The sequence below is a fragment of the Vombatus ursinus genome, unplaced genomic scaffold, assembly GCF_900497805.2.
Source record: "Vombatus ursinus unplaced genomic scaffold, bare-nosed wombat genome assembly UNPS02014811.1, whole genome shotgun sequence".
NCBI lineage: Eukaryota > Metazoa > Chordata > Mammalia > Diprotodontia > Vombatidae > Vombatus > Vombatus ursinus.
Genome location: NW_020954589.1, coordinates 11,689,637 through 11,716,208, shown reverse-complemented (window position 1 = coordinate 11,716,208; position 26,572 = coordinate 11,689,637). Strand labels below are relative to the sequence as shown.

Genomic DNA, 26,572 nt, shown 5'->3' with positions numbered 1-26,572 from the left:
TGTGTGTGTGTGTGTGTGTGTGTGTGTGTGTGTGTGTGTGTGTGTAGGCAGCAGGGAGCAAGAAAGATGGCTGGCCCAGAGGGGTGGGTTGGAGTAAAGGGGAAGCAGGGAGTTGGCAATGGGGGTGGACTGGGGTGACCAGAAGGCTGGGCATTGTGGCTATGGGCAGGTGCCTTCTTCCCTGGGCTTCCCTCTGCTGGGGCCAGGCAGCTGGTTAGAAACAAAAACAAACACCAGAGATGCAGGTTCCTGCTGTTAACAGCTTCAAACCACTGGAGGAAAACTCCAAATAAATATAATTAGAAACCTGTAAAAACGTCCTCTTTGTAAACCTGATCCCCAGGGAGCCTTGGACTCCCCCCTCTCCCCAACCCCAATACACATAAATGGCCAGTCCACCCCCATCCCAGGACCTTGCTGTCCAGTTTCCCGTGACTTGCCCACTAAGCTGGCTCCCCCTCTCCAGGCCTTTCCTCAACTTGTCTCTCTAGGTCACTTGAGGCCACAGAGTTCTCAGGTTTGGGTATCCTGAAGGCCAACCCTTAGGGCAAAGCCCTCAGACTCATATCTCTATGGCCCTGGCCATAGCCACAGGGAAGAATCCAGGTTTAAAGTGAAGGCACTAGGGGCTATTTGGAGATCCCTAATCCTGTGCCTGTTTGTGGATCGAGTCAGTTAAATTCAGTATAGATGTATTAGGTGTATTCTGGGTATAAAACAATATATTAGGGGTTGGGGTAGGGAGATCCTCCTCTCATGAAACTTACAGTCTAGTAGGAGATAATGGGTCTATGGTGATAGCTATGAGGCAATGTTACATGACAAGTACATTAGAAATGTGCAGAACAAAGAGCTCCGTGAGGTCCTGAGTGTGTGTGTGGGGTGTGTGTGTGGTGGTGGGGGATCTTTATTGACAGGAAGGATCAAGGAAAGCTTCCTGGAGGAGGTGACATTTGAGTTATAGGAACTCAGAAGGAGAAGAGGGGGAAAGAAACTATTTTAGGCAGAGGTATGAGCATGAAGGTAGGCACAAAGGCAGACAGAAAAAGGGGAACAGAAAGTAATCCAGTTTAGCTAGAGTGTAGTGTTTAGAAGAGAATAATCTGAAATACTGCAAGAAAGGTAGAATAGGGCCAGGTTGTGAAGGGCCTGAAGGGCCAAGCAAAAAAGTCAGCAGCCACACAAAAGGAGAATAGAAAGGCAATAGTGACATAACACTACTTAAAGGTTTACCTGGGGCTCAGTATGGGCGTTGGGCTCAGGGACCCATCCTCTAATTATCCAGGCCTGAGGAGCCCAGCTCTGAATCCTGTTCAGCTTCTAGGACCCAAAATTTCATTTCTACTTTCTAACCCCACAAGAAAGGAAGGAAGGAAGGAAAAGAAGAGACAGGAAAAAGTTTTAAAGAAGCTGTTTTCAATAGGAAGCTGTAGGTATTAGGAAATAATGAATGTTATTAGGTAGTTGGGAGGGGGGAAGGACCCAGAGTGAGAAGGGGGCATATCCAAGTGAGTCAGATTTAAGTAACAAATGCAATCAAATCCAAAGAAAAGTCAGGCAGGATTCCTGATTTCTGGAGAGAGACAGGGATCGAGGGAGCGTTGGAGGGAAGGAGAAAGAGAAAGTGATAACAGGGAGAGAGAGAGAGAGGAGAGAAAGAGGACAGGAAGAGATGGAGGGATGGAGGGAAGAAGAAAGAGAAAGAAAGGGAGAACAGGGAGAGGGACAGAAAGAGAAAGGAGAGGAAGAGAAAGAGAAATGGGTAGAGAGAGAGGGAGGGACAAAGAGAAAGAGAGAGAGAAGAGAGATTATATATATGGGTGTTTGTGTTTATGTGTGAATGTATATAAGCATACATGCATGCCTTGGGTTGGTTTAGGTGCAGAAGTGGTTAGAGTTCCCCTGGTAGAATAGTTTTCCCCTGGTAGGGGAAAGAAACTCAGGGAGCCTTAACAACAAATTCAAACTCCACTAAATATTTCTACTGTCCTTTCACATGGCAGCAAGAAAGATTTAGACTAGCTGTGAAAAGAACTTCCAGTTTCTTTTTTTTTTAGGCAATTGGGGTTAAGTAACTTGCCCAGGGTCACACAGCTAATAAGTTTGGTCTGAGGCTGGATTTGAACTCAGGTCCTCCTGACTCTAAGGCAGGTGCTCCATCCACTGCACCACCGAGCTGCCCCAAGAACTTCCAGTTTCCCATAGAAGGCTCCATCCCCATATTCCGCATTTACCCAGACCAAACTTACTTTTGCAGCCGTCCTGAATGTCATCTGGATGGTCAGGATGAGGGGGAGGGAGGTCAGCTGGGAAAAGGGTTAATCTGAAGAGGGAGGGAAAGCTTGGCCTGTACCCACTGTTTCCCAAATGAACCCTCTCTATGGGTTGGCTCACCGCATTAGAACATGAGCTCCTTGAGAGTAGGAACTGTCTCCTCTGTGCTTAGCACAGTGTATGGCACATAGTAAACACATAATAAATGTTTTGTTGTCTATTCCTGATGTCCATCTATCCCCTTCTCCTTCCTCCCCACATTCCTACAGTGTTGGCCTGAGTTTTCTGATGCTCCATTTCTTCTCCAGTTCTAGGAGGTTATTAGTTTTTTTTTTTTCCTTCTCTCTGATTCCAAAGCCTCAGAATTCTTGATGAGAGAATTCTTGAGAGGAATTGTGGTAGAGTGGGAAGAAAGACAGATCAAGAGAATTGGGCTTAGGGTCCTGGCTCCTCCCCTTACTGGCTGTGTGACCTTAGGCAACCTCTCTAGGGTTCAGTTTCCACATCTGTAAAATGGACACGGTGATACTTATGCTACTCACCTCCGGGGTTGTGGGAAGAGTGCATTGAACATTTTAAAGCACCAAAGAAATTTGAGCCATTATTATTGCTATCATTTTTATTGTTATTATTACAGAAGCAGTTTTAGGTCTCTTGGGGGCATCACCAGCCTCACTCGCTGCTCAAGAGCTCTCTCAATTTTAAAGGAGATCTTTCTTATAAATTCTGTGTTTGGAGTATTAAGGGAGGGAAGGAAAGAGGGACGTAGAAAAAGAGAAACACATCCCGATACCCCATGCCTGGGGGTGAGGATCAGGCAGGCGGTTGCGGACACCATTCTCAAAGGGGCTTCAAACCTCCTTCCCCTTTCATTTTCGGCCCACGGCACTGAAGCTAACCATTCTACTTCCTTGCTTTTTCAGATGAAACAAAACCCATATTGCCGTACTTCCTTTTTCTTCTTGCCCCCTAACACTTTGAACGCACATGCACACGCACGTTCACACACACACCCTGGCGAGCACACACCTCACATTCCCAACCTCACAAACACGGCCCTCTCTTTTTACAACAGGTCCCAGCTGCGCTTGCAACCAAAACCGGTTCTCATACACTCAGATCCCTAAATGCTTCAAAAACAGCCGTTGTTTGGGGCTTGCTGATAACTTTCCTTCTCTACCTTTAGAGGATTCTGACTTAGAGGCCTCTGCTAAGTGCTGAGAAAACTCAGGCCTCTGGGTTCTCTCTTCTTTTACTCAGTTATGCAGATGGGGAGGGGGCCAGGAAGACACTGGGCGAAACTTCGTAGACCATCCTAGCTTTACCTCACCTCCCCCTTTCCCCACCTCCCCAGGGATTATCACCAGGAGGGCAGGGACTCAAGGGAACGGCTCAAGAATTCCCAAGAAGCTTTCCTTCCAGCCCTTGTCTTTGAGTGGAGAGGTGTCTTTTTAAAAATATTCTCTTCCTGCCTCAAATTCCTTCCCATCCCTTAAACACATGAGAACTTGAAAGAAAGCATCCCTGTCCGTGCTGAGAGCTCCTGAGCAGCCATAAGTCTAGCGATATCCCTAGGAGGCCCTGACTCGGGAACTGCTTGTGTGAGGATCAAGAAATCATAGGGTCTGAAGTCAGAAAAGGAAATGGCTCCCCTGGCCCAACTGGATGGGGAGTGGGGGAGGGGAGGAGAAAAATGGACCATCAGCAAACTCTAAGCCACAACTGGATATGAGGAAGAGGGGTCATTTGGAGAACAGTGGGACAAAGTAACATGGGCCTAACAGAGTGTCTTACACTTAGATGCTTAATGCTGGTTGAACTGAAATTGAATTGAATGGAGATCTTGGAGGCCTAACCTTTCCCTTAGCAGAGTGACCTGCAGATGGCACTCAGGGAAATAAAGAGATTTGGGTAAGTTCAGAGTCTAGAGCTGGGGACCCCCGCAACCTCCATGCCCATGGACTGGACTCCAGGAATATTTCATAATGGGTGCTTCCCTCCTTCTATCCGGGCCCCACTGGGGCATAAACACTTAGAAACCAGCTGTCCCTGGGGCCACCCTTACTTGCTGACATAGTTATGGTTCTCATTTCATATTTCAGAGGGAGGGGCGGGAGGAACAGTCCCTCACTGTAAGGCCCAGCCACAGGAGCTGAAGGAAGCTGGAAGGAGAGGAAACAGCCACATTAAAGAGGGAGAGAGGGGTGGGGGAGAGAGACACACACACATACACCCAGACAGAGACTGGAGAGACACACATAGAGACACACAGAGACAGAGAGACACTGTTTGAATGCTTCTTCGAAAAGTGGCTTCCTTTAAGGTCCCCAAGAATTCTCTCTTTAAAGTGTTAAATACCTTATCAAAAGCCTATCGATAATAAGGAGAAAAAACAACAAGGTAAACTCTAATCCCGTGGAACCAGAGCTGGCAGCGTCAGGGGAGGAGCTTTCTCAGGAGGCCAGGAGACCTTTTCATTCAGCTGTAACCTGAGCCCTACAGAAGGATTATGTCTTTTTAACTGCCCCCCCAGCAAATTAATGCTTTTAAGTTAACAATTATCTCAGTTATCCAGTCAGCCTACTTAAAATACATACACATACACTTGAAAACACTCAAAACCACATACTCAACATGCACTCACATTTGTACTCATATGCACTCAAATAGTGGACTATATGGGCATTCACTTGTTCACATACATTCACATGCCTTGCATATATTTTCACTCACACTGCATATACCCATATTCACGTGAATACACCAAGACTCATAGATGAGGAATAGCAGTCATATAGCAGTCACAGAATGGCAGGGTTGGAAGGGACCTTACAGATCATTTAGTCTATCTCTGTCCATGTACTCCCCCCCCATGGCCCCCATTTTGGAAATGGGAAAACTAAGGACCAAAGAATGGGAGTGACTCTAATTAACAGCACAGCCAGAACTAGAACCCAAGTCCTGACTCCTAGTCTGATGTGCTTTCATGAAAAAAAATAAACTTTCTGCATCTAAATACTCATAAACACATTCATGCAGACTCACATTAAGCTAGGAAGATCAGCTTTGGCAAAATTGTGAAGCAGGCAAAATTTATCTTGAGTTCTACCAACCTCCCCCTTTCAGCTCTACCAACCTTCTGATCCCCTTTTCCCCTTTACAGCAACCCCCCCCCTCCCACCCTAGCCCTAGGCTTCCTAGTGTTCTCAGCAGCAGAGCTGAAAGGAGGAAAGGGAATGACAAACTAATTTAGACTAAAGTGTTAGTGACTTAATATGCTACTCCTCCCAGGGGGCATTTGCATCCTAAAAGAGGATCAAGAATAGGACAATGCTTAACCCAAAGGGATAAGCCACTAATAATAGAATTTCAGGCACTGGTGGCACCTCCGTGGGGGAGCAAGGGGATCTTCTCAATGGCCCCCCAAATCATACTACACAGATTGGGTCTGCTTACATTCCCCCAGCCTGTTGGTTTTATCAGCTGTTCTCCTGCAAGCATCTGCCCCGCAGAGATAAAGCCCAGAAGTCCACACCCCCCAACACCTGCACCCCCAAGCTCAATTTGCTATTAAATACATCTGCGCAAGCTGATCCCAGTTCTGAGAGCTTCCTGTCCAAGGTGGAAGAAACTGAGGGGCTGTCAAAGGCAGCTGAGGAACTACTCGCTGATATCAACCCCATTTCCACTCCCACTTCACCAGAACTCCCAGCTCCTGGGTGCTAGACTCAAAGATCACAGACAAAGTAGAAGCTACAGGAATCCCAAACTACCTCAGAAGTGGCAGCTCCTGAGCAACGTGAGAGAGTCCTGGAGATAGAAACTGCCTTTGAAACTGTATCTCTCTGAGGACAAAATAATATCCTATACATACGTGGATCCTCCAAAGCACCTAGTAGGTAACTATCCCGTACATCACTGGTGCTTACTTAAGATCTGCTGAATGAATGAATGAAATCTTTTAAGTGGGATGGGGGCGGGGTGGGGTGAGGGATTGAATCCTTCCAACCCTGGAGATCTGGGGAAACTCCCAGGGCCCTTGGTGACACCTGCCCCATCCAGTGGTTTCCATCTGGACCATCTGTCAATGTAAACCCTGAGGATATGCTGCGCCCCACTCATTCTCCCCCCCCCCTCGACCCCCCAGGCACTGGTCCACATCAGACACTGGCTCCAACTTGAAAGAGGCCCTTATCTTGTCTTGAGATTATTGCATGAAATCTGTTCCTTCCTTCAGACTAAACTCCCCTGCTAATTCCATGTTATGAGTAAGTCAGCACGCACTACAAAAGCCAGCTTTGTTTATGAAAACTCGAGCAAATCCATAGTGGGGAGAGGGGTTGCTTCCAAGCTGGGAGACGGCCATGGTGGTGGCTGTGGTGGCTGCCAAGAAGCAAGAATTGGGGAGCAAGGACTCGGGAGAAGGTGGTTGGGAGCTAGGATGGGGTGTGAGTGGTGGTGGTGGGAGGGGAGTACTGGTAATTTGACAGCTGCAGATCTTCAGGGAGGGGGTTGCTCTTTCATGAATGGGTAGTATTTTGTGAAGATAGTTGGGGGAGGGGGGGAAAGAGTTGAGTTGAATGTTCCAACCTTTTCAGTTCAGTTTGGTGGGAATTTATCCTTTTCAGTAAGTGTACTCTACCTCATACTTAAGACACTCTTTCCCCTCACCTTAATTTCCCCCTCCCCCATTCATATTCATAACACATCAGATTCAGGTTAAAATTGAAGTTACTCAGGGCTCCGAGACACACAGCAGACACTCCCAGATACACAGGCTTCCCTAACTTTCAAGTTCAACTTTCCCCTTTCACCTTCCCTAGGCTGCTCCAGCCAGGCCCCAGAGTAGCAAGGTAGAGTTACCACTCCAGTTCAAACCCTTGCCTGGAGGTGTTTTCTTTTTCTCCAACTTCAACCCCCTACCCCACCCTCCTCACACCCAGGAGGACATGGAAGTGGGGGAGGGGAGGGATGTCTTGGGAAGAACTGTCCTCAGGCCAGAGTGCCTGCTCCACCGATGGAGCTACTCAGCCTCGAGAGCTGAGAAAGAATAAGCAAGGGGACTCCGGGTTTCGGGGGTTGGCGGCTTTTCTTGCCCCTCTGTCTCTAATTCCTAGAGGGATCTGTCAGAGCTCCTAAGACTGGAATTTTACTTTGTTATTTGAATGAAATTCTGACCTGGATTTAAATGGAATTGGAAACCCGAGGCCTTAATAAATAAATATTATGATAAGAAATGAAAGCCATACAGGACGAAAGAGATTTCCCCTCGAAAGAGACAGAAACTCAACATTCCTCTAGGAGCCGGCATCACAAAGATTTTTCTTCTCCCTTTCAGCCCCCTGTCCTGGGTTGAGGGACTGGCTGATTTTTCCATAAAGTCTCCTATTGTTCTTTAAACACTTTTCAGTTGATAAGACAGCAGCCTTGAAATGCTGTGTAACTGCCCATGCATGGGGAAAATATGGTATGGCTGAAAAGTTTGATTTCTCCTAGACTGTTAGGACTACAGTTTAAGTTTTTGAGGATGTTTAGGAAAACAGGCAACAACTCTCTCTCTCTCTTTCTCTTTCTCTGCCTCTCTGTCTCTGTATCTCTGTTTGTCTCTTTTCTCCCCGCCCTCCCCTTTTCTACTCCCTCTCTCAAATTCTTGGAGGCCACTGCAGCCCATAAAGCAGGAGAATGGACCTCGAGAAACGCTTCAATGGCCCTCTTCCAGTTCCAAAAATCTAAGATTCAATATTGCCCCCTCTCCCTTACAAACTCTACTGTGCCTATTTCCTACGTTTCAGTTTTCACCCTTTGGGAATAGAACCACATTAGTGCACAAGTAGATTCCCCAACCCAGACTAGCTATTAGAGTAAACTGAGGTCTCTAGTCTGACAGCAGCACATACACAACACACCTGCCCAGCACATCCGACAGTGCTTTTCACTAGCCTCTTGCTCCTCCCCACAAACCCCATCTTCCAGCCCCCGGGAAAGTTCCAGTCTCCCGACCGGCGACTCTCAGAGACCGAAGGAAGGGCAGCCAGCTCCGCCACCCTGGCCCAGGTTCTGGGCGCCTTGGCCCAGATGATGGGGGAAGTGGGGCCAGACAGAGTGTCCTCTTACCTTGGCTGGCTTTACTTTGCTGAGAGGCGCGGGCGTGGATGAGGACGAGGACTAAGAGCAGGCAGAGTCCAAAGACGCTCCCCAACCCCATGGCCCGAGCCTGTCGGAGGGGAGGGAAGGGGAGAGCAGGCAGGGTCTCCGAGACCTCTGGGAGGACGGAAACCAGCCTGGCTCCCGCACGCTGCTATGGGCCGGCAGGGGAGGGCGAGGGCGAGGGGGAGGGGAGGGGAAGGGAGGCGGGGGGCGAAGCTCTGGCCCGGAGCAGGGGTGCGAGTGTGTGCGTGTTTGTGTGTGCGCGAGCGCGCGCGCGCGTGTGTGTATCCGAGTGTGTGTTGTGTGTCTGGCTGTCTGTGGGTATGGGCTCGCGAGGATGCGGGCAGCGGCGGTGGCTCCGCTGGAGGCTCCTGATGCTGCTGGGATTCCCGGGAAGGAGGCTGGAGAAAGAGAGACAGAGAGAGGGCGAGGGGGCACCCGGAGCTGCTGACGGAAAGGGGAACTGCAGCCCGCCCTCGCTGGGGCCGGAGCTGCGGCTGGGGCTGGGGCTGGGGCTCGCGGCGCGGCGGCTCCTTTTTATAATCCCACCCAATTCCCAGTTTCGCCCAGAGAGCAGCAGACCCGAGTGCAGAGCCTGAGTGAGGGACCTGAGAAAGGGGAGGGGAAAGGCAAAGACAAGAAACACGCCCTTCTGCCTCTCTTTCTTCCTCGCTCACTCCTTCTCTGCGTTTCTGGGAACCTCTCTGTGTGTCTTTGCCTCTGTCTTTCTTTGCTTCGTCTACTTCTCTTTCGTCCCCCACTTCCCCCTCTGCTCACACTCTTTCCTCTTCTCCTCCTCTTCCTCCTTTCTTCTCTTTCTGTCTCCTCTTCCCCCCCCCTTCTTCTTCCTCCTCCTCCTCCCCCTCCTTTTTCTTCTTTTTCTTTCAAATGGGGCCTTGGCTCGGTAGTTGTTCCCCTGCCTGGGCTCCCTCGGCCCCCTCCCCAGTCTGCTCTGCTGCTGCCTGCAGGAATTTACAATCCACCGCTGGGGGAGCGGGCCCAGTCTCCATGGAGACGGCTTCCCCGGGAGCAGGGAGGTCAGGCAAGAGACCATGTACAATCAATGGATCAATGCAAACTCCGCTCAGCTCCAGACCAAACAGTGCTGGGCTCTTGCTCTCCTCCTCTCCTGGCCCTCCAAAGAGGGGGATCACAGTTCATGAAACCAAACCAGAGGCTTATGTACTTAGAGATGTTTGCAAGGAGAGACATTTGCACCTACATGTACAGGTTGCAGTACCCACGCATACACAAAGACACAAAAAGATAGGCATTTATGTTTGCGGGTACAGGTACATAAGCAGATGCACAAAGGTGCACATGTGTGCACATGCGCATGTATTCATGTATACACGCATACCCGATGAATAGCAGCGGCAGTAACAAGAATAACTCACATTCATATATAGTGCATTAAGGTTTATAAAGATACCAAGGCAATACCTAGGTGTTCCTGAATGTCTGAAACTGTATTCTCGAACAATTCCCCCTGTGACTCTCAGGGCTTGGTTCCATCATTTCCAGTACCTAGTTTTCACTCCTAGGGTTGGGTCCACTTATAAACTGAATCATTGATGCAGGATGGGAGAAAACCTTCCACACTTTTAAAAGTCACCAGCCCTCCCTAATTGTTTTTAAAGCCCATGACCATGGCCACACTTACCAAACTCTCAGCATAGACTAATATATAAACACTGCAAATAGCTATATAAATGTGTTGTTGTTGTTGTTATTATTATGCACAGACCCATGAATTCATAGTCATGCAAATACACTACCAGAGTGTGCACACAACCATTTGCACTGGACCTCCTGCAGACTTCATCCTGAAACTGACTTCACTGCCCAGTTCTAGACAGAAAGGAACTTCATCTGCTGTTCACCTACTCTTCTATTAATTGTTGGGGGGTTAGGAGTGGTGGTGGTAGATTTTTAAAACATTTGTAATAAGCAACTGCCTTCTTGATCCATCCATCCTCCTGACCCAATCCATCTCTTCTGCCTTTTCCACTCCACCTTCTTCAAGTGCAGGGAGGAGGAAAAGACTTTTTTTTTTAAAGCCTGGAGAGAAAGGTTTGAAAAAAAAAATGACCTCCCAACCCAGGGGCTGAGGAACCAGTCTTCCTCTGTGGCCAATTCCAGGCAGAAAAGAGACTGATTTAGATAGAGTCTCTTTGTATGTGGTAATTTAAAACAGTCCCTAGAGTACCCAATCCCCAGTGTCCAAGGAGGGGAGAAAGTGATTGTTTCTTCCTAGCAATGTCTAGGCCCCTTACCCTCCTAACCCTGCTTAATTATATCAGTAGGTTTGGACCTTTGACATGAGCTAGGGACTGAGTGTGATGGGTGGGTTTTCCTAGTCAGCCTGCTTCCTTTCATCTGGTCCAGGGTGGGGAGGAGAAAGAAGCTTGCCCTGATTTTAGGGCTTGAGAAGACAGCTATGATATAGTGGAAAGAAGACTGGACCTCACGGTCCTAAAGACTTAGTGGAAAAACTGGGACTAGAACCTAACTATATTACCTTGGGCAAAATGTGAGCCTCAGTTTCCTCCTTTGTAAAATGAGGAGGTTACACTCATGATCTCCAAAGTCCCTTCCAGCTTCAAGATTCTATTAATTCCCTCCCTCTTCCATTCCAGCCACAAACCCCTCCCCCCTCCACAGCTTCGCCTGCCGCCACCAATTATGTTTGTAGGGCTGTGGGACATGAGCAAACTTGCCATCCCTTTCTGCCCCAAATGAGAGAGAGTTGTAAAAAGAAAAAACAAAAAACAAAACGCAAAGGTTGCCAAACTGCACGCTATCCATGTGGGGGGCACAGAAAGCCAGACACAGACCTGGCCTGGGCTTCTAGATTTAGGGTAAGGGGGTGTGTGGGATTGAGGGATGAGCTTCTTTATAGATTTGGAGTTGGTTCAGGTGATGCTCTGACAGGAAAGATGCTGGGGACTCTGGGGCATTTCTGAGTGTTGGTTCTGTAGTGCTGGCTGCTGGAGGTGAGATGGAAAAGGGGGAGTTGGCTTGGCTCTTTTAGGTGGGGATAGGGCATGGCCAGGTTTACAATAGCCCGTAATTTACTAGCTCGTGTATCTATGGCATTTTCCAGTTTACAAAGAGGCACTTTCCTTACAAAAATTTTGTGAAGTTGGTAATGTATTTGTTGTGATCCCCATTTCATAGATGAGAAAACAGCCTTAGATTTTGGTGAAAGGGCTTGCCCATAGTGACTCAACTAATAAATAATGGAGCTGGAACTCAAATCTGAGATTTTTTTGATCCTTCTGGCCAGAACCACAGGATCACAGGATTTCAGAGTTGGAAGACATCCTAGATGGAAGGCTATCTAGTCCAACCTGTACCTGAAAAGAATTCTCTCTACAATAGATTTGAAGAGCGATCATAGAGTCTTTATTTAAATCCCTCCAACAAGCAGAAACCTAGTTACTGCCCCCTAAGACAGCCTTTCCACCTCTCCATAACTCTCCTTGTTAGGAAGTTTTTCTTGACAGCAAAGTCTAGATTTGCCTTTTTGCAACTTCTGTTCACTGCTCCTGGTTCTGCTACCCTCTGAGGACAGACAGAACAAGTCTACTCCTTGCAGGTTATAGCCCTTCAAATACTTGAAGACCTGATCCATGTCCATAAAAGAGAAAATCTTTTACAAGAGAACTGTGCTAGGTGGCACAGTGGGTAGAGTGCCAGGCCTGGAATCAGAAGACTCATCTTTGTAAGTTCAAATCCAGCCTCAGACATTTACTAGCTGTGTGAACCTGGGCAAGTCACTTCACCCTGTTTGCCTCAGTTTCCTCATGTGTAAAATGAACTGGAGAAGGAAATGGCAAACCACTTCTAGGATCTTTGCCAAGAAAACTCCAAATGATTCAGACAGAACTGAAAATGGACTCAACTTTCTTTTACCCATCCCAAGATCCTTCAAGAGACCCTCATATGACATGAATTCAAGGCCCTTTATCTACTAGTTTTCTCTGGATGCTTTCCAACTTATCAAAGTCCTTTCCAAAATGTGGTGCCCAGAACTGAACACAATCTTCTAGATGTGGTCTGACCAGGGCATCACATCACCTTTATTATTGGTAGCAGAGAGTATCTGAGAGCACTGGGCATTGGGACATACAGGGAAGGGGTAGAGAAGGAAGGTAGTAAACTTTACCTACTTTGAAATTTTGCCATAGGTTGGTGAGAGGAGAGCCTAGAAAGAGTTCCTAGACTATGGTCTTGAGTATATTTAAGTGCGTTGAAGGAAGGATTGTTTTGTTTCTCTCTTTATGACCCCAGTGCCTTGCATATAGTAGGTGCTTAATAAATGTTCATAGGGTTTCTACGACCATAGAACATAACAAAATAGCACAGTGTAGCCACACTGTGTAGCCATGTGCTTATGGCCACATGCAGTGAGAGACCTCTCTCTAAATCTGTCCTCACTGTCTCATTCTAAAGAGAAGGAATTTCATCTGTCTTCCAAATTGTCTCTTTTCTCTCCAGCTGCTGGGGGTTTGGAAATAATGGTGGCGAATTTTATGTAATTGAATTTTAATAGAAACAGCCAGAGAAAATAAAGAAAACCAAACAAACCCCAAACCCTGAAAGCAATTAAGCAAAACAATGTGTAAAAGTGGTTGTGCATGCAACAGTACCTTTCTGTTACTGTTATTTACAAGGGATTCATAAAAGAAACAAAGAATTCAACCCACATGAGCTTTCACAAGGTAGCACCAATGGGTTGTCCATTATATTCAGGGTTAGCTTTGTTGTTCCTATTGGATATTCTCTTCCTTTACACAGTGAGTGTACGTGTACGTATCGTTTGGGTCTGCTTTTCTCTGCATCATTTCACATAAATCTCCCCATATTTCTTTGTATTCTTAATATTAATAATTCCCTGTAATATAGTCACGTCCCATTATACTCATTTACCACAATTTATTTAGCCGTTCCCAATTCTTGGGCACATTACTGGTTTGGTTTTCTGTTATTACATTAGTGCTGCTATGAAAAATTTTGTGTGGCTATTTCTCATTGACTTTTACAGGATCGTTGTTATGTTCTCCCCTTTCTCGTGTTGCCTTTTTTTCCCCTCCTGTTTCTCCTCTCTATCTCCAGATCATTGTGATATACCTCTAGTTGGGAATATGATGAGGATGTGGCACATCTGAAGATGGGCTCAGAGAAGATCTGTAGGGAGTAAATGCCAGATTTTTCCTAGCTGGCACCCTCAGATATTTGAAAGGGGTGGTGATTGACCCAGGTCTACTCTTTTCTGTCTCTCCTTCTTCCCCCACCCCCAACTATTTCAATAGCAGGCCTTTGGCCAGAGTTCAACAACAATTTCCAGAGGTAGCCAGCTGGGAAGGAGGCAGCTCCATCATTTGGTGCTAAAAACCATCTAAGCCTCATATACAGACATAGGATCATGGGATTACAAGTTTTAGAGTTGGAAGGGACCTTAGAGACCATTTTGTTAGTTCAACCTCTTTGTTTTATAGAGGAGAAAAATGAAACTCAGAAGATGGAAGCGATTTACCCAAGATGGATTTGAACCCAGTTCCTATGAATACAAATCCAATTTACCATTTCAATTGGAGTGAATCCAAATTCATTCACAGTCAACAAGGCAAAACCAATTGGTGCTGCCCTATGCCTTCCTAACTCATCTCTCAGGTTGCATTTTGCCTTTTTAAAATAGCTTCTTTTTCATTTTAAGGGTGTTCTTATTATACATTTTAACCTAGCTTAACTATATAAAAATGTGTGGTTGCCAACTATGGTCTGGCCCTGGCACTACACCTCACTAGGGATAACATCAGCTAGATGGTCACAGATCTGTAGCCCTACCAGGGCTCCACCCACAATCAGGGACCCTGCCTCTCTGCCATCTTTGGCCTTGGTCAAATCTCTTTTCCTGACCTTGTCTTGAGTCTTACAGAGTAGATTCCTATTCAGGTACAGGTTGAACTAGATGACCCTGGGGTCCCCCTCACTTGAGATTCTTCTACTTAGAACAAGTCACTTTTCTTTTAGTTGGTTCATATTACCTAGCTTTAAAATGAGAATGCTAGACTTGGTGAGCTCTAAGGTCCCTTTTAGGTCTAAATCCTATGAATCAATGATCGTTTGTCCCTTTGTAATAAAAATTCCCAACTGTGACAATAATAACTCATAATTTCATAAAAGTAATATAATGATAATACAGGCAACTAGGTGGAAAATTAGAACACTGAACTTGGAGTCAGGAAGACCTGAATTTGAATCCTGCCTCAGATACTTTCTAACTTTGTGACCATGGGCAAATCACTTAACTTCTCAATGTTATTCCCACTTTGAACCAATTCCTATGAGAGTTTGATTCAAGCATTGTCTGCCACCCTTTCCCCATCCTCCCCTCCACTAAAAGAGCTCCTTTTTGCACACCTCTTGTATGTGAGATAATTTACCCCATTCTTCCTCTCCTTTCCCTCTTCTCCCAGTGATCCCTCTTTCTTACGCCTTGACTTATTTATTTATTTTTTGAAATCACCACTTAACCTCTCTAAACTGCAGTTTCTTCATTGCTAAAGTAGGAGTTATAATAGCACCTACTTTTCAGAGTTGTGAGGATTAAATTAGTGAATATATAGAAAAATGTTTTTCAAAACTTAACTATATAAATGCTAGTTGTCATTGTTATTATTTAATGGTAAATGTATCACGAGCTCTTTGGAAGGAGCTACCTTGATGGAGATTGAACATTGATGCTTCTGGGCTTGAGTATGGTAGAGATTGGCTCCTCCCACCCCCAACAGGTTATGTCTGTCACACATTCCAACTGAGTATGTTCCCCAGATTCCACACATTCCAGCACACTGTTCCTGTCTACTGTGTGTGTGTGTGTGTGTGTGTTTGTACATACGCTCTAGGCAGAGGCAGAGGCTGAGGAAGAGGCCTGAGAAGTCAAGCAGCTTGGCAGGTAGTAGAGTTCCTGGATCTCTTCCACTTCATAATGGCTCTCTTTTTCTGTCAGTCTTTAAGGCTTATGAAGTGCCTTTCTCTCTAAAGCCCTGTGAAGTAGATAATGCAAGCATAGGATCTCTTTGTTGCAGAGGAAACAGAGGCTCAGAGAGATGAAGTGATTTATCCAGGGCAAGCTACTAAATTGCAGAGCTGGGATTTGATCCCAGGACTTCTGACTCCAAAGGCCACTGCTATTCCTGCTGCTTGATGACAATGTTCCTCTTCCCCAGTGATTAAACATTCTCCCTTGCACTTTACTGTGCAGACACATCGGCAAATTCTTAGGCAACACATGCTCCCCTTCTTCGGTTCATATATGCAAACATGTAACTATACACATATATACACATGTAAGCACACATGAACATACACATATACTTACAGATCCAGTCAATTACCAAACACTTATTAAGTGCATACTATGTGCCAGTCACTGTCCTAGGTGCTAGGGATACTAAAACAAAAGTAAGACAGTCCTTGCCTCTAAGGAACTTGAATACAACTTGGATACAATTTCACAGACAAATAAATTTTAAAAAAATTTTTTAGGATTACACCTAAGATTTCATTGATATGGAGAAGTACTTCTTTCAACGAGGAAACACTCTCTACCAACACAGATCAGAGTCTCCTAGGTAAAAAACCGTATAGAGCACTGAACTCATAGGAAGACCTGAGTTCAAATCCAACCTCAGACACTTACTAGCTATGAGACCCTGGGCAAGTGCTTTATAACTTAGTTTCCTCAACTATAAAATGGGAATAATAATAGCATCTACCACTCACAGTTAATGTGAGGATGAAATGAGATATTTGTAAGGCATACTATAGGCACTTAATAAATGCTTGCTTCCTTCTCCCTTCCATTCCTCCTACATGCTCTTCAATTTATAGTCTTCATTGCTGGGGACATTGTGTGTCAGAAGCAGGTTGTTGTTGTTCAGTTGTGTACAACTCTGTGTGACCCCATTGAGAGTTTTTCTTGGCAGAGATATGGGAGTGGTTTGCCATTTCCTTTTCCAGCTTATTTTACAGATGAGGAAAGTGAATCAAACAGAGTAAGTGACTTGCCCAAGGTCACAGAGCTAAAAAGTGTCTGAGGCCAGATTTGAACTAAGGTTTTCCTGACTCCAGGCCTGACACTTGATCCCCTGTGCCAGCCAGTTGCCCTTACAAGCAAGCTGTCAGAAGCAGGACTTGAACCCAATTCTTTCTGATTCCAAAGCTAACTCCCAGTCCACTTCACTACAATGAAGGTATGTACAAAGTTATACCCAATGATTGGGGGAGGGAAGGCCCTAATAACTGGGAGAATAAGGAAAGACCACTTGAAGGAGGGGCATTTGAGCTAACCCTTGAAGAGGCAGGATAAGAAGGAAGAGTACTGCATGAGTACAGGGACACATTGAGCATGGTTATGTCAGGGGGAAATGGGACATCACTTATAGAGATTAACAAGTAGGATCTTACAGAGTTTGTGAAGGGCAGTGATGTATAATCTGCCTGAAAAGATTGGCCAGAACCTTATTTCAAAGGGTTTTATTTATTTATTTTTTTGTGAGGTAGTTGGGGTTAAATGACTTGCCCAGGGTCACACAGCTAATAAGTGTCAAATGTTTCACTGGATTTGAACTCAGGTCCTCCTGACTCCAGGGCCAGTGCTTTATCCATTGCACCACCTAGCCACCCCTCAAAGGGCTTTAAATGACAGAGAACTTTGTATACTATCCTAGAGTAACAGTTCTTTTTCTTTTTTAAATATATTTTTATTTATTTCATTAGCTATTTCCCAATTTCATGTAAAAAATTAACATTAATTAAAAAAAATTCTCTCCCTCCCTTCTACCCCTCCCCTACCTTGAGAAGGCAAACAATTTTATATTGATTATACATGTGAAGTCACACAAATATATTTCCATATTAGCCATGTTGTAAAAGAAAACACAGACTGAAAAAAGAACAAGAAAAATAAAGTAAAAAAAGTATAGGGCAAGAGTTCTTAACTATTTCTGTATGTGTCGTGGACCCCTTTGCCATCCCCTTCTTAGAATTAAATTTCATTATAGAAGGAGATGCTTAATTTCAGTTAGAGGTCAGTGAAAATAAAGATGTCATTTTTTTCCCCATTTAAGTTCGTGGATCTCCTGAAATCACTTGTGGAGACCAGGTTAGAATGCTATGTCTTAGGGGCAATAGGGAGCAACCAGAGCTTTTTGAGCAGGGGAACAACATGATCGTATCTGTGCTTTAGGAATATCAAGTTGGCAGCTGTGTGGAGGATGGATTAGAGATAAGAGAGACTTCAGTTGAAGAGATGAGACCTGGCATCATCTATTGCTTTTCTGTAATGAAGACCAGGAAAATGAAGTTCTGACCCTGTTCCCCAAGTCCTTGGCATTGTCAAATGTTTAATGCCAAAAACAGGAATTTTTTTCATCAGTGGAATGATGCTAAAAAAAAGTGAATTGTCATGTGCCTTGTTGTTGTATCTTAAGGACCACTCTCCGGGCCTTTCCAACTGATTTTCAGCAGAAATCTCCTATATATGTTATCTTTCCCATTAGAATGTGAGCTCCTTGAAAGAAGGGACTGTCTTCTCCATTTGTACCTTTAGCACTTTTACAATGCTTTGTATGAGGTAAACACTTAATAAATGCCTTTTCTGGGGCAGCTAGGTGGCACAGTGGATAGAGCACCAGCCCTGGATTCAGGAGAACCTGAGTTCAAATCCGGCCTCAGACACAGAACACTTACTCCTTGTGTGACCCTGTGCAAGTCACTTAACCCCATTGCCTAGCCAAAAAATAAATAAATAAATGCCTTTTCTTTTATTCAGGGTTTCCAATTAGGAAGCTGTTGCAAAAGTCCAAACAAAAAGGGATGAGGACCTATTGCTGAAATGTGAGTTGAGAGAAGGAAATGGACATAGAAACTCTTCAGGAGATGGAATTGCTAAGGCTTGGCAGTTTTTGGATGTGGGCATTGGTAAGATTGAAGAGCTGAAGATGACTTCTAGGTTGTGAACTTGGTGACTGAAGGAATGTTAGTAACCTTAACAGAAGTAGGTGGTGCCATAGTGCATAGAACACTGGACCTGGAGTCAGGAAGACCAGGCTGAGTTCAAATCCAGTCTCAGACACTTGTTAGCTGAGTGACCCTGGGCAAGTCATTATACCCTGTTTGCCTCAGAAAATAAATGAGCTGGAAAAGAAAATGGCAAACCACTCCAGTATCTTTGCCATGAAAACTCTAAATGGGGTCATGAAGAGTCAAACACGACTGAATGACAAAAATTAAAAAATCACTGTTTTAAAGGATCTACTGAGTTTAAGATGCCTGTGGGACATGAAGGTGGAGGTGTGCAGCAGGCAGTTGGAGCATCAGGACTGGAGCTCAGTAGAGAGATGAGAGTGGGATATGTAGATTTGGGGCCTATCTAGACACGGTGTCAAGATGATAATTGAACCCACAGCAGCTAATGAGCTCACCAAGAGAAAGAATGGAGAGGCAGAGGGCCCAGGATAGTTCCCTGATGTACATCCACAAATAGGGAGCAGAACATCTATGATTATCCTGCAAAAGAGACTGAGAAAGATCCATAACACAGCAGTGTCATGAAACCCCAGAGAGGAGAGACTAACCAGAAGGAAGTGTCAAATGCCATGGAGAGGTCAAGAAGGTTGAGGACTGAGAAAAAGTCACTGGATATAGCAAATTCTAGCTGTTTTCTCCATCCCCCAGCTGTGGAAGAGGCACAGGTAAGTAGCGTAGCCCACCTACAAGCGTTTACAGAGCCAATTGGGGAGGGGGATAGATAGATTTCTAGAAGTTGCTTAGACTCTCACTTTTGTTTTCATGCCCACTCTGACCCAGTTCCCATTCTCTTGTGATTGTCTGGGGCCTAGGGTACTCCACAGTCCCATGAGATACCACTCTTCTGATTCACAGGTCAAATGATTTGAGCATTCCCTTGTTAAAAATACTGCTCTGTATACTCAGCCGGGCTAGTGAGGGGAGTTGCAATCATGCCATTTGAGGAACAGTTGAAGAATCCAGGCATGTTTAGCCTTGATAAGAGAAGACTTGGTGGGGACATGATAGCTGTCTCCAAGTAGTTGAAACCTTGTCATGTGAAAGAGGGATTAGCCTTGTCTGATTTAACCCCAGAGGGCAGAATGAGGAGCCTCTGCAGAAAGGCAGGTGCAGATTCAATCTAAGTATGGCTTAGTTCTAGTCAACTCTGAATTCAAATGAACTAGTAGGAAGGTCCACTCCGGAGTTTATTGGATGACAAGTGTGTGCCATTTGGTTTGAGCGTCCATTCGCAAACAGCTTAGGAACCTTTAAAATCATCTAAACTGTTCTGTGCAAGACCAGCAGATCAGACAAGGAGCGTGCATTTAGAATGGAAACATTGAATCAGGACTAAAACAATTAGCAAAGGAATAGGGGAAATAATCTGCCTTGTGACTTACGCTTCTGAAAAAGGAAAGAGAAAGCTGTCTCTTTTTGTTTCTGTCTGTGTCTCTCTGTCTCTCTTCCCTTTCTCTTCTCTGTCTCTCTTCCCCTTCCCTTTCCTCACTCTCTCTGGCTCTGTTTCTCCACTTTCCCCACTTCTCTCTCACACACACACACACACACACACACACCTGGGATTTGATTGAAAGAGGAAAAGTTAAGATGCACTCCAATGAAGGTATCCTTGCTTGAACACTGTCTAATATCAGGCTGCTTATCCGTCTTTTCTGCTCTCAGCAGTTATCTTTCCTTGTTTTATGGAGTTTTAGGTGCATGTCAGGACTATTGCTGTTTTAAGCATTGGCATTGCAGTCTCTCCATGAGGCTCCCCCTTTATCCTTTTCTAAGAAATCTCTATTGTCTTCCTGATATGATCACCCTGTGTTGCAGGTACACAGTCTCACAGGAATTGAAGTCCTGAGAAATTCGATCAGGCCTGTCATTGAGGCCCAGAACATCATGAGAAATTTAGTCCTTCCCCTCAGACATGTCCCTATTAGTAAGGAATTTTTTTTCCTTTTTAACAATGAAAGTTGTCCCAAGTGCAGTGGGCTGCCATGGAAGCTTGTGGTTCCTCTCTCATCACAGCTCTTTAATCAGAAATTATATGGTCAAAATAAAAAAAAAATTTAAAAAGAAATTATATGGTCACTTGTAGGAAATACTGTACAAGAAAGTCTGGGTGAGGATGTGCAAAATCTACAAATTGGATAAGATGACCGACTTGTGAAGTATATTCCAACTCTAAGATTCTGGTTTTTCATAAACCACTTTGCTATTCTCTCTGAGATCTTTACTGCCAACTTAAGAGTAAAGGTTACAACATGTATCCAAGGTGTAAGAAAATTATAATGCTGAAAAATGATCTGCCTAGTAGAGAACAGAATGGTTCTAAAACTCTCTCAGTCTAAGCTAGTTCTCTACTCCCTTTCTCACCCTAAACGCTATCCTGGATTTAGACAGTTTACAGTATCCTAATCAGGATTTGAAGTCATGTAACTCCTATCTCCTCTGTTAGAGTGCCAGATCCAAACAAGATCTTTCCCAGGTGCTAGAGGGGTAGAGGGAATATGGGGCTAGGGAGAGGCATATTGGCATTGCCCAGTTTTGGTGTTCTTTTTAGCTTTTTGTAGCCCTCCTCCTTGGACAACTAGGCAGTGCAGTGAATAGAGCACTGGGCCTGGAGTTAGGAAGATCTGAGTTCAAATTTGGCCTCAGATACTTCCTAGGTGTGTGACCCTGGGCAAGTCACTTAACCCTGTTTGCCTCAGTTTCCTCATCTGTAAAGTGAGCTGGAGAAGGAAATGGCAAACCACTCCAGTATCTTTACCAAGAAAACCCCAAATGGGGTCATGAAGAGTCAGACGTAACCGAAACAACTCAACAACAGCAATCCTAACAAGATTGTAAGCTCCATGAATGAAGAACCCATCTAGACTTTGTATCTCTTCTTATTTCCATCACAGTGCTCTGCATAGAGATGCTTAGTATATTTTTGTGAGGTTTTAAAAAGATTTCATTCATGCTTATTAAAAATTGTTATCATTTTCTAATCTCTCCCACTGCCCAATAAAATCATCCTTTGTGATAAAGAAGTATATTTAAGCAAAACAAATGAACACATTGACCATGTCTGATTCCACACTTGTAATCTACCACTTCTCGACTAAGAGAAGATGGAAATGTTTCATCCTCAATCCTTTGGAATTGGTCATTGCACTGATCTGAGTTCTGATGCATTTTAGTGTTTTTTTTTCCTATTTAAATGATTGTGAGCTTTGTGTATATTGCTCTTTATGTTTTATTTACTTCATTCTAGGTAAGTTCATACAAACCTTTCCTAATTTCCCCATTTTAAAATACTCATTCTTTCTTTTTCACACATACCATTTTCTCAGTAATATTCCATTGCTTTTATATGTCACCATTTGTTTAGCCAGTCTATGGATACATGTTTTGTTTCCATGTTTTTTTGCTAACATAAAGAGTAATGCTATGAATATTTTGTTTTCTATGGGAACTTTCCATCACTGACTCCTTTAAGGCACATGACAGGTAGAAGATGAGGTAAAGAGCATGAATATTTTAGTGACTTTTCCCACATGGTTACAAATTGTTTTCCAGGATTGTGGGACTCTTGATGACTCTACAGAATATTAGTGGACTTGTCTTCCCACAATTCCTCCAACACTGTCTATTTCTGCTTTTTATCATCTTTGTCAATTTTATGGGTAAGAGGTAAAATCTTAGAGTTATTTTAATTTGCATTTTTATTGTTAATGATCTGAAGCACTTAAAATATAGTCTTTATCTGTATTCTTTTAAAAACCATTCATAGTCATTGACTATTATCCATTGAGAAATAGCTATTGGTCTGATATATTTGTATCAGTTTTCTACATCTCATGGATATCAGACTTTTATCTAAGATATTCAATGCAAGTGTTTTTCCTTTTCCTAGCTGCATTTATTTTACTCATGCAAAAGTTTTTTTTAATATTATATAATCAAAATTGACTTTTATCCTTTATAAGCACATCTATTTCTTGTTCAACTAAGAGTTCTCCCTCAGCCACAAGTATGAAAGGCACCTTTTTCTATGATCCTCTAATTTTGTTGTGATTTGACCTTCACATTTGAGTTAAATATTGATCTGGAACTTTTGTCATTGTTGTTCAGTTGTGTCTGACTCTTTGTGACCCTGTAGACCATAGTGTGCCAATACTGTCCATGGGATTTTCTTGGCAAGTATGTTTTGGATATGGTTTGCCATTTCCCTCTCCAGCTCATCTGTAGATGAGGAAACTGAGACAAACAGGGTTAAGTGACCTGCCCAGGGTCACACAGCCAGTAAGTGTCTGAGGCCAGATTTGAACTCAGGTCTTCCTGATTCCAGGCCCAGTGCTTTATCCACTGAGCCACCCAGCTGCCTCAATTGGAGCTTATTGTGGTATATAGTGTAAAATATCTTTTCTCCCCTTTATTTGGCCAAATTGCTTTCTGGTTTTCCCAGCAACTCTTGTTGAATAGGAAGTCTTTTCTCTAGTGTTTGTTCTTTCGAGTTTATCAAACACTGAGCCACTGTATTTGATTGCTTCTGGGTCTTGCTTATTTGGAGTATCCCACTGTTGCACTTTTCTGTTTTTATTTAGCACTGAATAGTTTTGTTGCTCTGTGATATAGTTTGGGATCTAATCCAGTTAGCAAGTTCTCTAACCTCAAAACCTTTTATATAGGATAGGGTTCAGGAAGAAATGTTCTTTAATTACCTTCTCAGGCAAGAACACACCTCCCATGGCCTTGTGCTTCTGCTGAAAGATGCTATTGTCAGAAATCCCCTCCCTTGTTGCACTCTGCTAGAAGAGCTGACTGTCTCAACTCAAGTGCTTCAGAGTAGGGGAGCTTGGTTTTATCCAACGCTACAAGGGATACATGGTCGATCGTCTCAGCCTATCATCGGAAGTTCCCTGTGTTCCCTTAGCTGTCTTTAGCCAATGGTTAACACACCATAATTCCATCATGTTGGTTGAGGAACTTCAAATTTTATCAATGATTAATAATAATTTGTATTCTATTACATCATTAGGGCGACTATGCAGTACCTAGAGTGCTGGTCCTGGAGTCAGGAAGATCTGGATTCAAGTCACTCAACCCTGTTTGCCTCAGTTTCCTCATCTGTAAAATAAGCTGGAGAAGGAAATGGCAAACCACTCCAGTATCTTTGCCAAGAAAACCCCAAACGGGATGGCAAAGATTCAGACATGACTGAAAACAATTAAACAACAACACTAACACCAGCGACAATATTATATCTTTAGGTTGTTTAGGAAAATTGCTTAATTTTATTAGGGACTTCCCCTAATCAACTTCTCTTACAATTGGTATAGTATCTAAATTTATAAATTAATTTAGGTTATATCATTTTGTTTATATTGATATGGCCCAAATGAATCTCTTCAATTGTTTGTCTTCCTAATAGAAAGATTTAAATCTATAAAGAATTTTTATTTGTGTATATATATGATATATGTATATGTATGTGTGTATGTTTGTATTTATAAGTCCTGTGTTAGCTTCATAGATTAACACCTATGCATTTTGTAGTTATTTTGAATGGAATTTTTGATTTATTGTCCCTTGTGTTTTTTTAAATTCAGTAAATCTTTGTTGAATTAATTATTTTTATTGCATTAAATTGAAAAGGTTTTGTACAAATAAACCCAATGGCGCCAAGATTAGAAGGAAAGCAGAGAATTGGGAAAAATTTTTATAGACAGTTTTTTGGATAAAGTTCTCATATCTCAAATATATATAGAACTTTGTCAAATTCATAAGAATACAAATCATTCCCCAATTGATAAATGGTCAAAGGATATGAATAGGCAGTTTAGAAATTTTTTAAAACATCTTTATTTAAAGTTTTGAGTTCCAAATTCTATCTTTCCCTCCCTTCCACCTTAAGATGGTAAACAATCAGATATAGGTTATACATGTGCAATTATGTAGAACATTTCCACATTAGTCATTTTGTACAAGAAGACTTGAATAAAAGAAAAAAAAAGAAAGAGAAAATAGCATGCTTCAGTCTGTATTCAGTCAATATCAGTTCTTTCTCTGAAGGCAGATAGTATGCTTCATCATTAGTCCTTTGGGATTGTCTTGCATCATTGTATGCTGAGAATTGCTTAGTCATTCAAAATTCTTCATCGAACAACATCGAACAACATTGCTGTTACTGTGTACAATGTTCTTCTGGTTCTGGTCACTTTACAGTTCATGTAAGTCTTTCCAGGTTTTTCAAACAGGTAGTTTTTCAATGAAGAAATCAAAACTATATATAGTCATATGAAAAAATGCTCTAAATCATTATTGATTAGAGAAATGCAAATTAAAACAATTTTGAGATATCATCTCACACCTATCAGATTGGCTAAAATGATTGAAGGGGAAAATGACAAATGTTGGAGGGGATGTGGAAAAGCTGGGACATTAATACACTGTTGGTAGAACTGTGAACTGATCCAACCATTTTGGAGAGCAATCTGCAATTATGCCCAAAGAGTTATAAAACTGTGTGTACCCTTTGACCCAGCAATACCCCTATTAGGTCTGTTTCCCAAAGCAATCAGGGAAAAGAGAAAGAACTTATATGTTCTAAAATATCTACAGCAGTTCTCATTGTGGTGGCAAAGAACTGGAAATTGAGAGGATGCCCATCAACTGGAGAACGGCTAAACAAGTTGCGGTATATGATTGTGATGGAATAGTACCGTGCTGTAAGAAATGATGAGCTGGTTGACTTTAGAAAAACATGGAAGGACTTGCATGAAATAATTGAAAGTAAAGTGAGCAGAACCAAGAGAATGTTCAGTTAAAAAAATAATTGTGAACAACTAAGTTATTCTGAGTACTCTAAACACTCAAAACAACTGTAAAGGACCCTATGAAGGAAGACACTATATACCTCCAGAGAAAGAACTGATAAATAAAAATATGCACAATATGGTTTTGCATATATTTATAAATCTGTGTCAAATGGTGACCTTCTCTAGTGTAAGGTAGGAAGGGAGGGAGGGAGGCACTTTGAAACTTAAAATGTAACAAAAAAAATTAAATTAAAAAAAATTTGGGGCGGGGGGGAGAAAACGGATGTTTGGAGTGTTTAAATAACTAGCCCAAGGTTACATTGCTTGTTGATGGCAGAGTTGGGACTTCAGCTCAGGACTCCTGACCCTGTGCTCTTTCTGTACATCATGCTATCTCTCTATATCTGTGTTTATATAGAACTTTACCATCCATATTTTCATTCTATTATGACAGAGTGTGACAGAAAGGAAGAGAAGGAGAGATGAATAGAAGAGTGAGATGAAAAGATTGAGGAGAGAATGAAAGTGAGATGATAGGGGGAAGCCAATGAATAAAATTGAAAAAAGTATCCAAGTAGAACAAGGGAGATCCTGGTCCTTGTTTTCCCCCTGCCTGGGATTATTTATATTCCCGGAGTCAGGAAGACTCCTCTCTGTGAGTTCAAATCTGGCCTCAGACACTTACTAGCCATGTGACCCTGGACAAGTCACTTAACACTGTTTGCCTCAGTTTCCTTGTCTGTAAAATGAGCTGGAGAAGGAAATGGCAAAACCAGTCCGGTACCTTTGCCAAGAAAACCCCAAATAGGGTCACAAAGAGTCAGACACAACTGAAAAACAACTCAACAACAGCAATAACAACAAAAACAAACAGACAAACAAAAAGACAGAAGACATCAATAAAAACTCATTTTTAAAAAAATGTAATGAATGAGATGACCTTTCCAGGTCCCTTTTAGCTCTGGTTCTCTGTAGGGTTGGATTCTTCTCCAATCAAAAGATAACTTGTGTGTCCTCATCCACCTATAATACAAAGTACTCTCATCCTTTGAATCTGAGGATGGGAATACTGCTACTGTGCCCACATTGGACCCTGCAGCTAATGCCAAAGCAAGGAGGTCCTTGTTCTCATTTTTGCCCCTGGTCACCATATGGGAGTCCCACGAAAGGGTAGAATTTGCCTTTTCCTTTTTTCTCTATCCCATCACTGGACAACATGAGAGCTGCCCCTATATCCACAGACCCTTCTCCCTTTTTTC

General features: G+C 43.3%; 1 protein-coding gene and 1 pseudogene across 2 annotated transcripts in view; one reads left to right on the top strand and one right to left on the bottom strand.

The window, feature by feature from the left end:
• SCUBE3 (signal peptide, CUB domain and EGF like domain containing 3) overlaps window positions 1–8,523 on the bottom strand; it is a 50,658-nt gene extending 42,135 nt beyond the window's left edge. For both annotated transcript variants that reach the window (XM_027876758.1, XM_027876759.1), the window contains exon 1: window positions 8,389–8,523. In XM_027876758.1, coding sequence (XP_027732559.1) covers window positions 8,389–8,479 — 91 coding nt within the window. In that variant the 5' untranslated portion in view covers window positions 8,480–8,523. The remainder of the gene's footprint in view (window positions 1–8,388) is intronic.
• A 1,261-nt stretch (window positions 8,524–9,784) lies between these two features.
• Window positions 9,785–26,572, top strand: part of LOC114053596 — a 78,837-nt pseudogene continuing 62,049 nt past the window's right edge.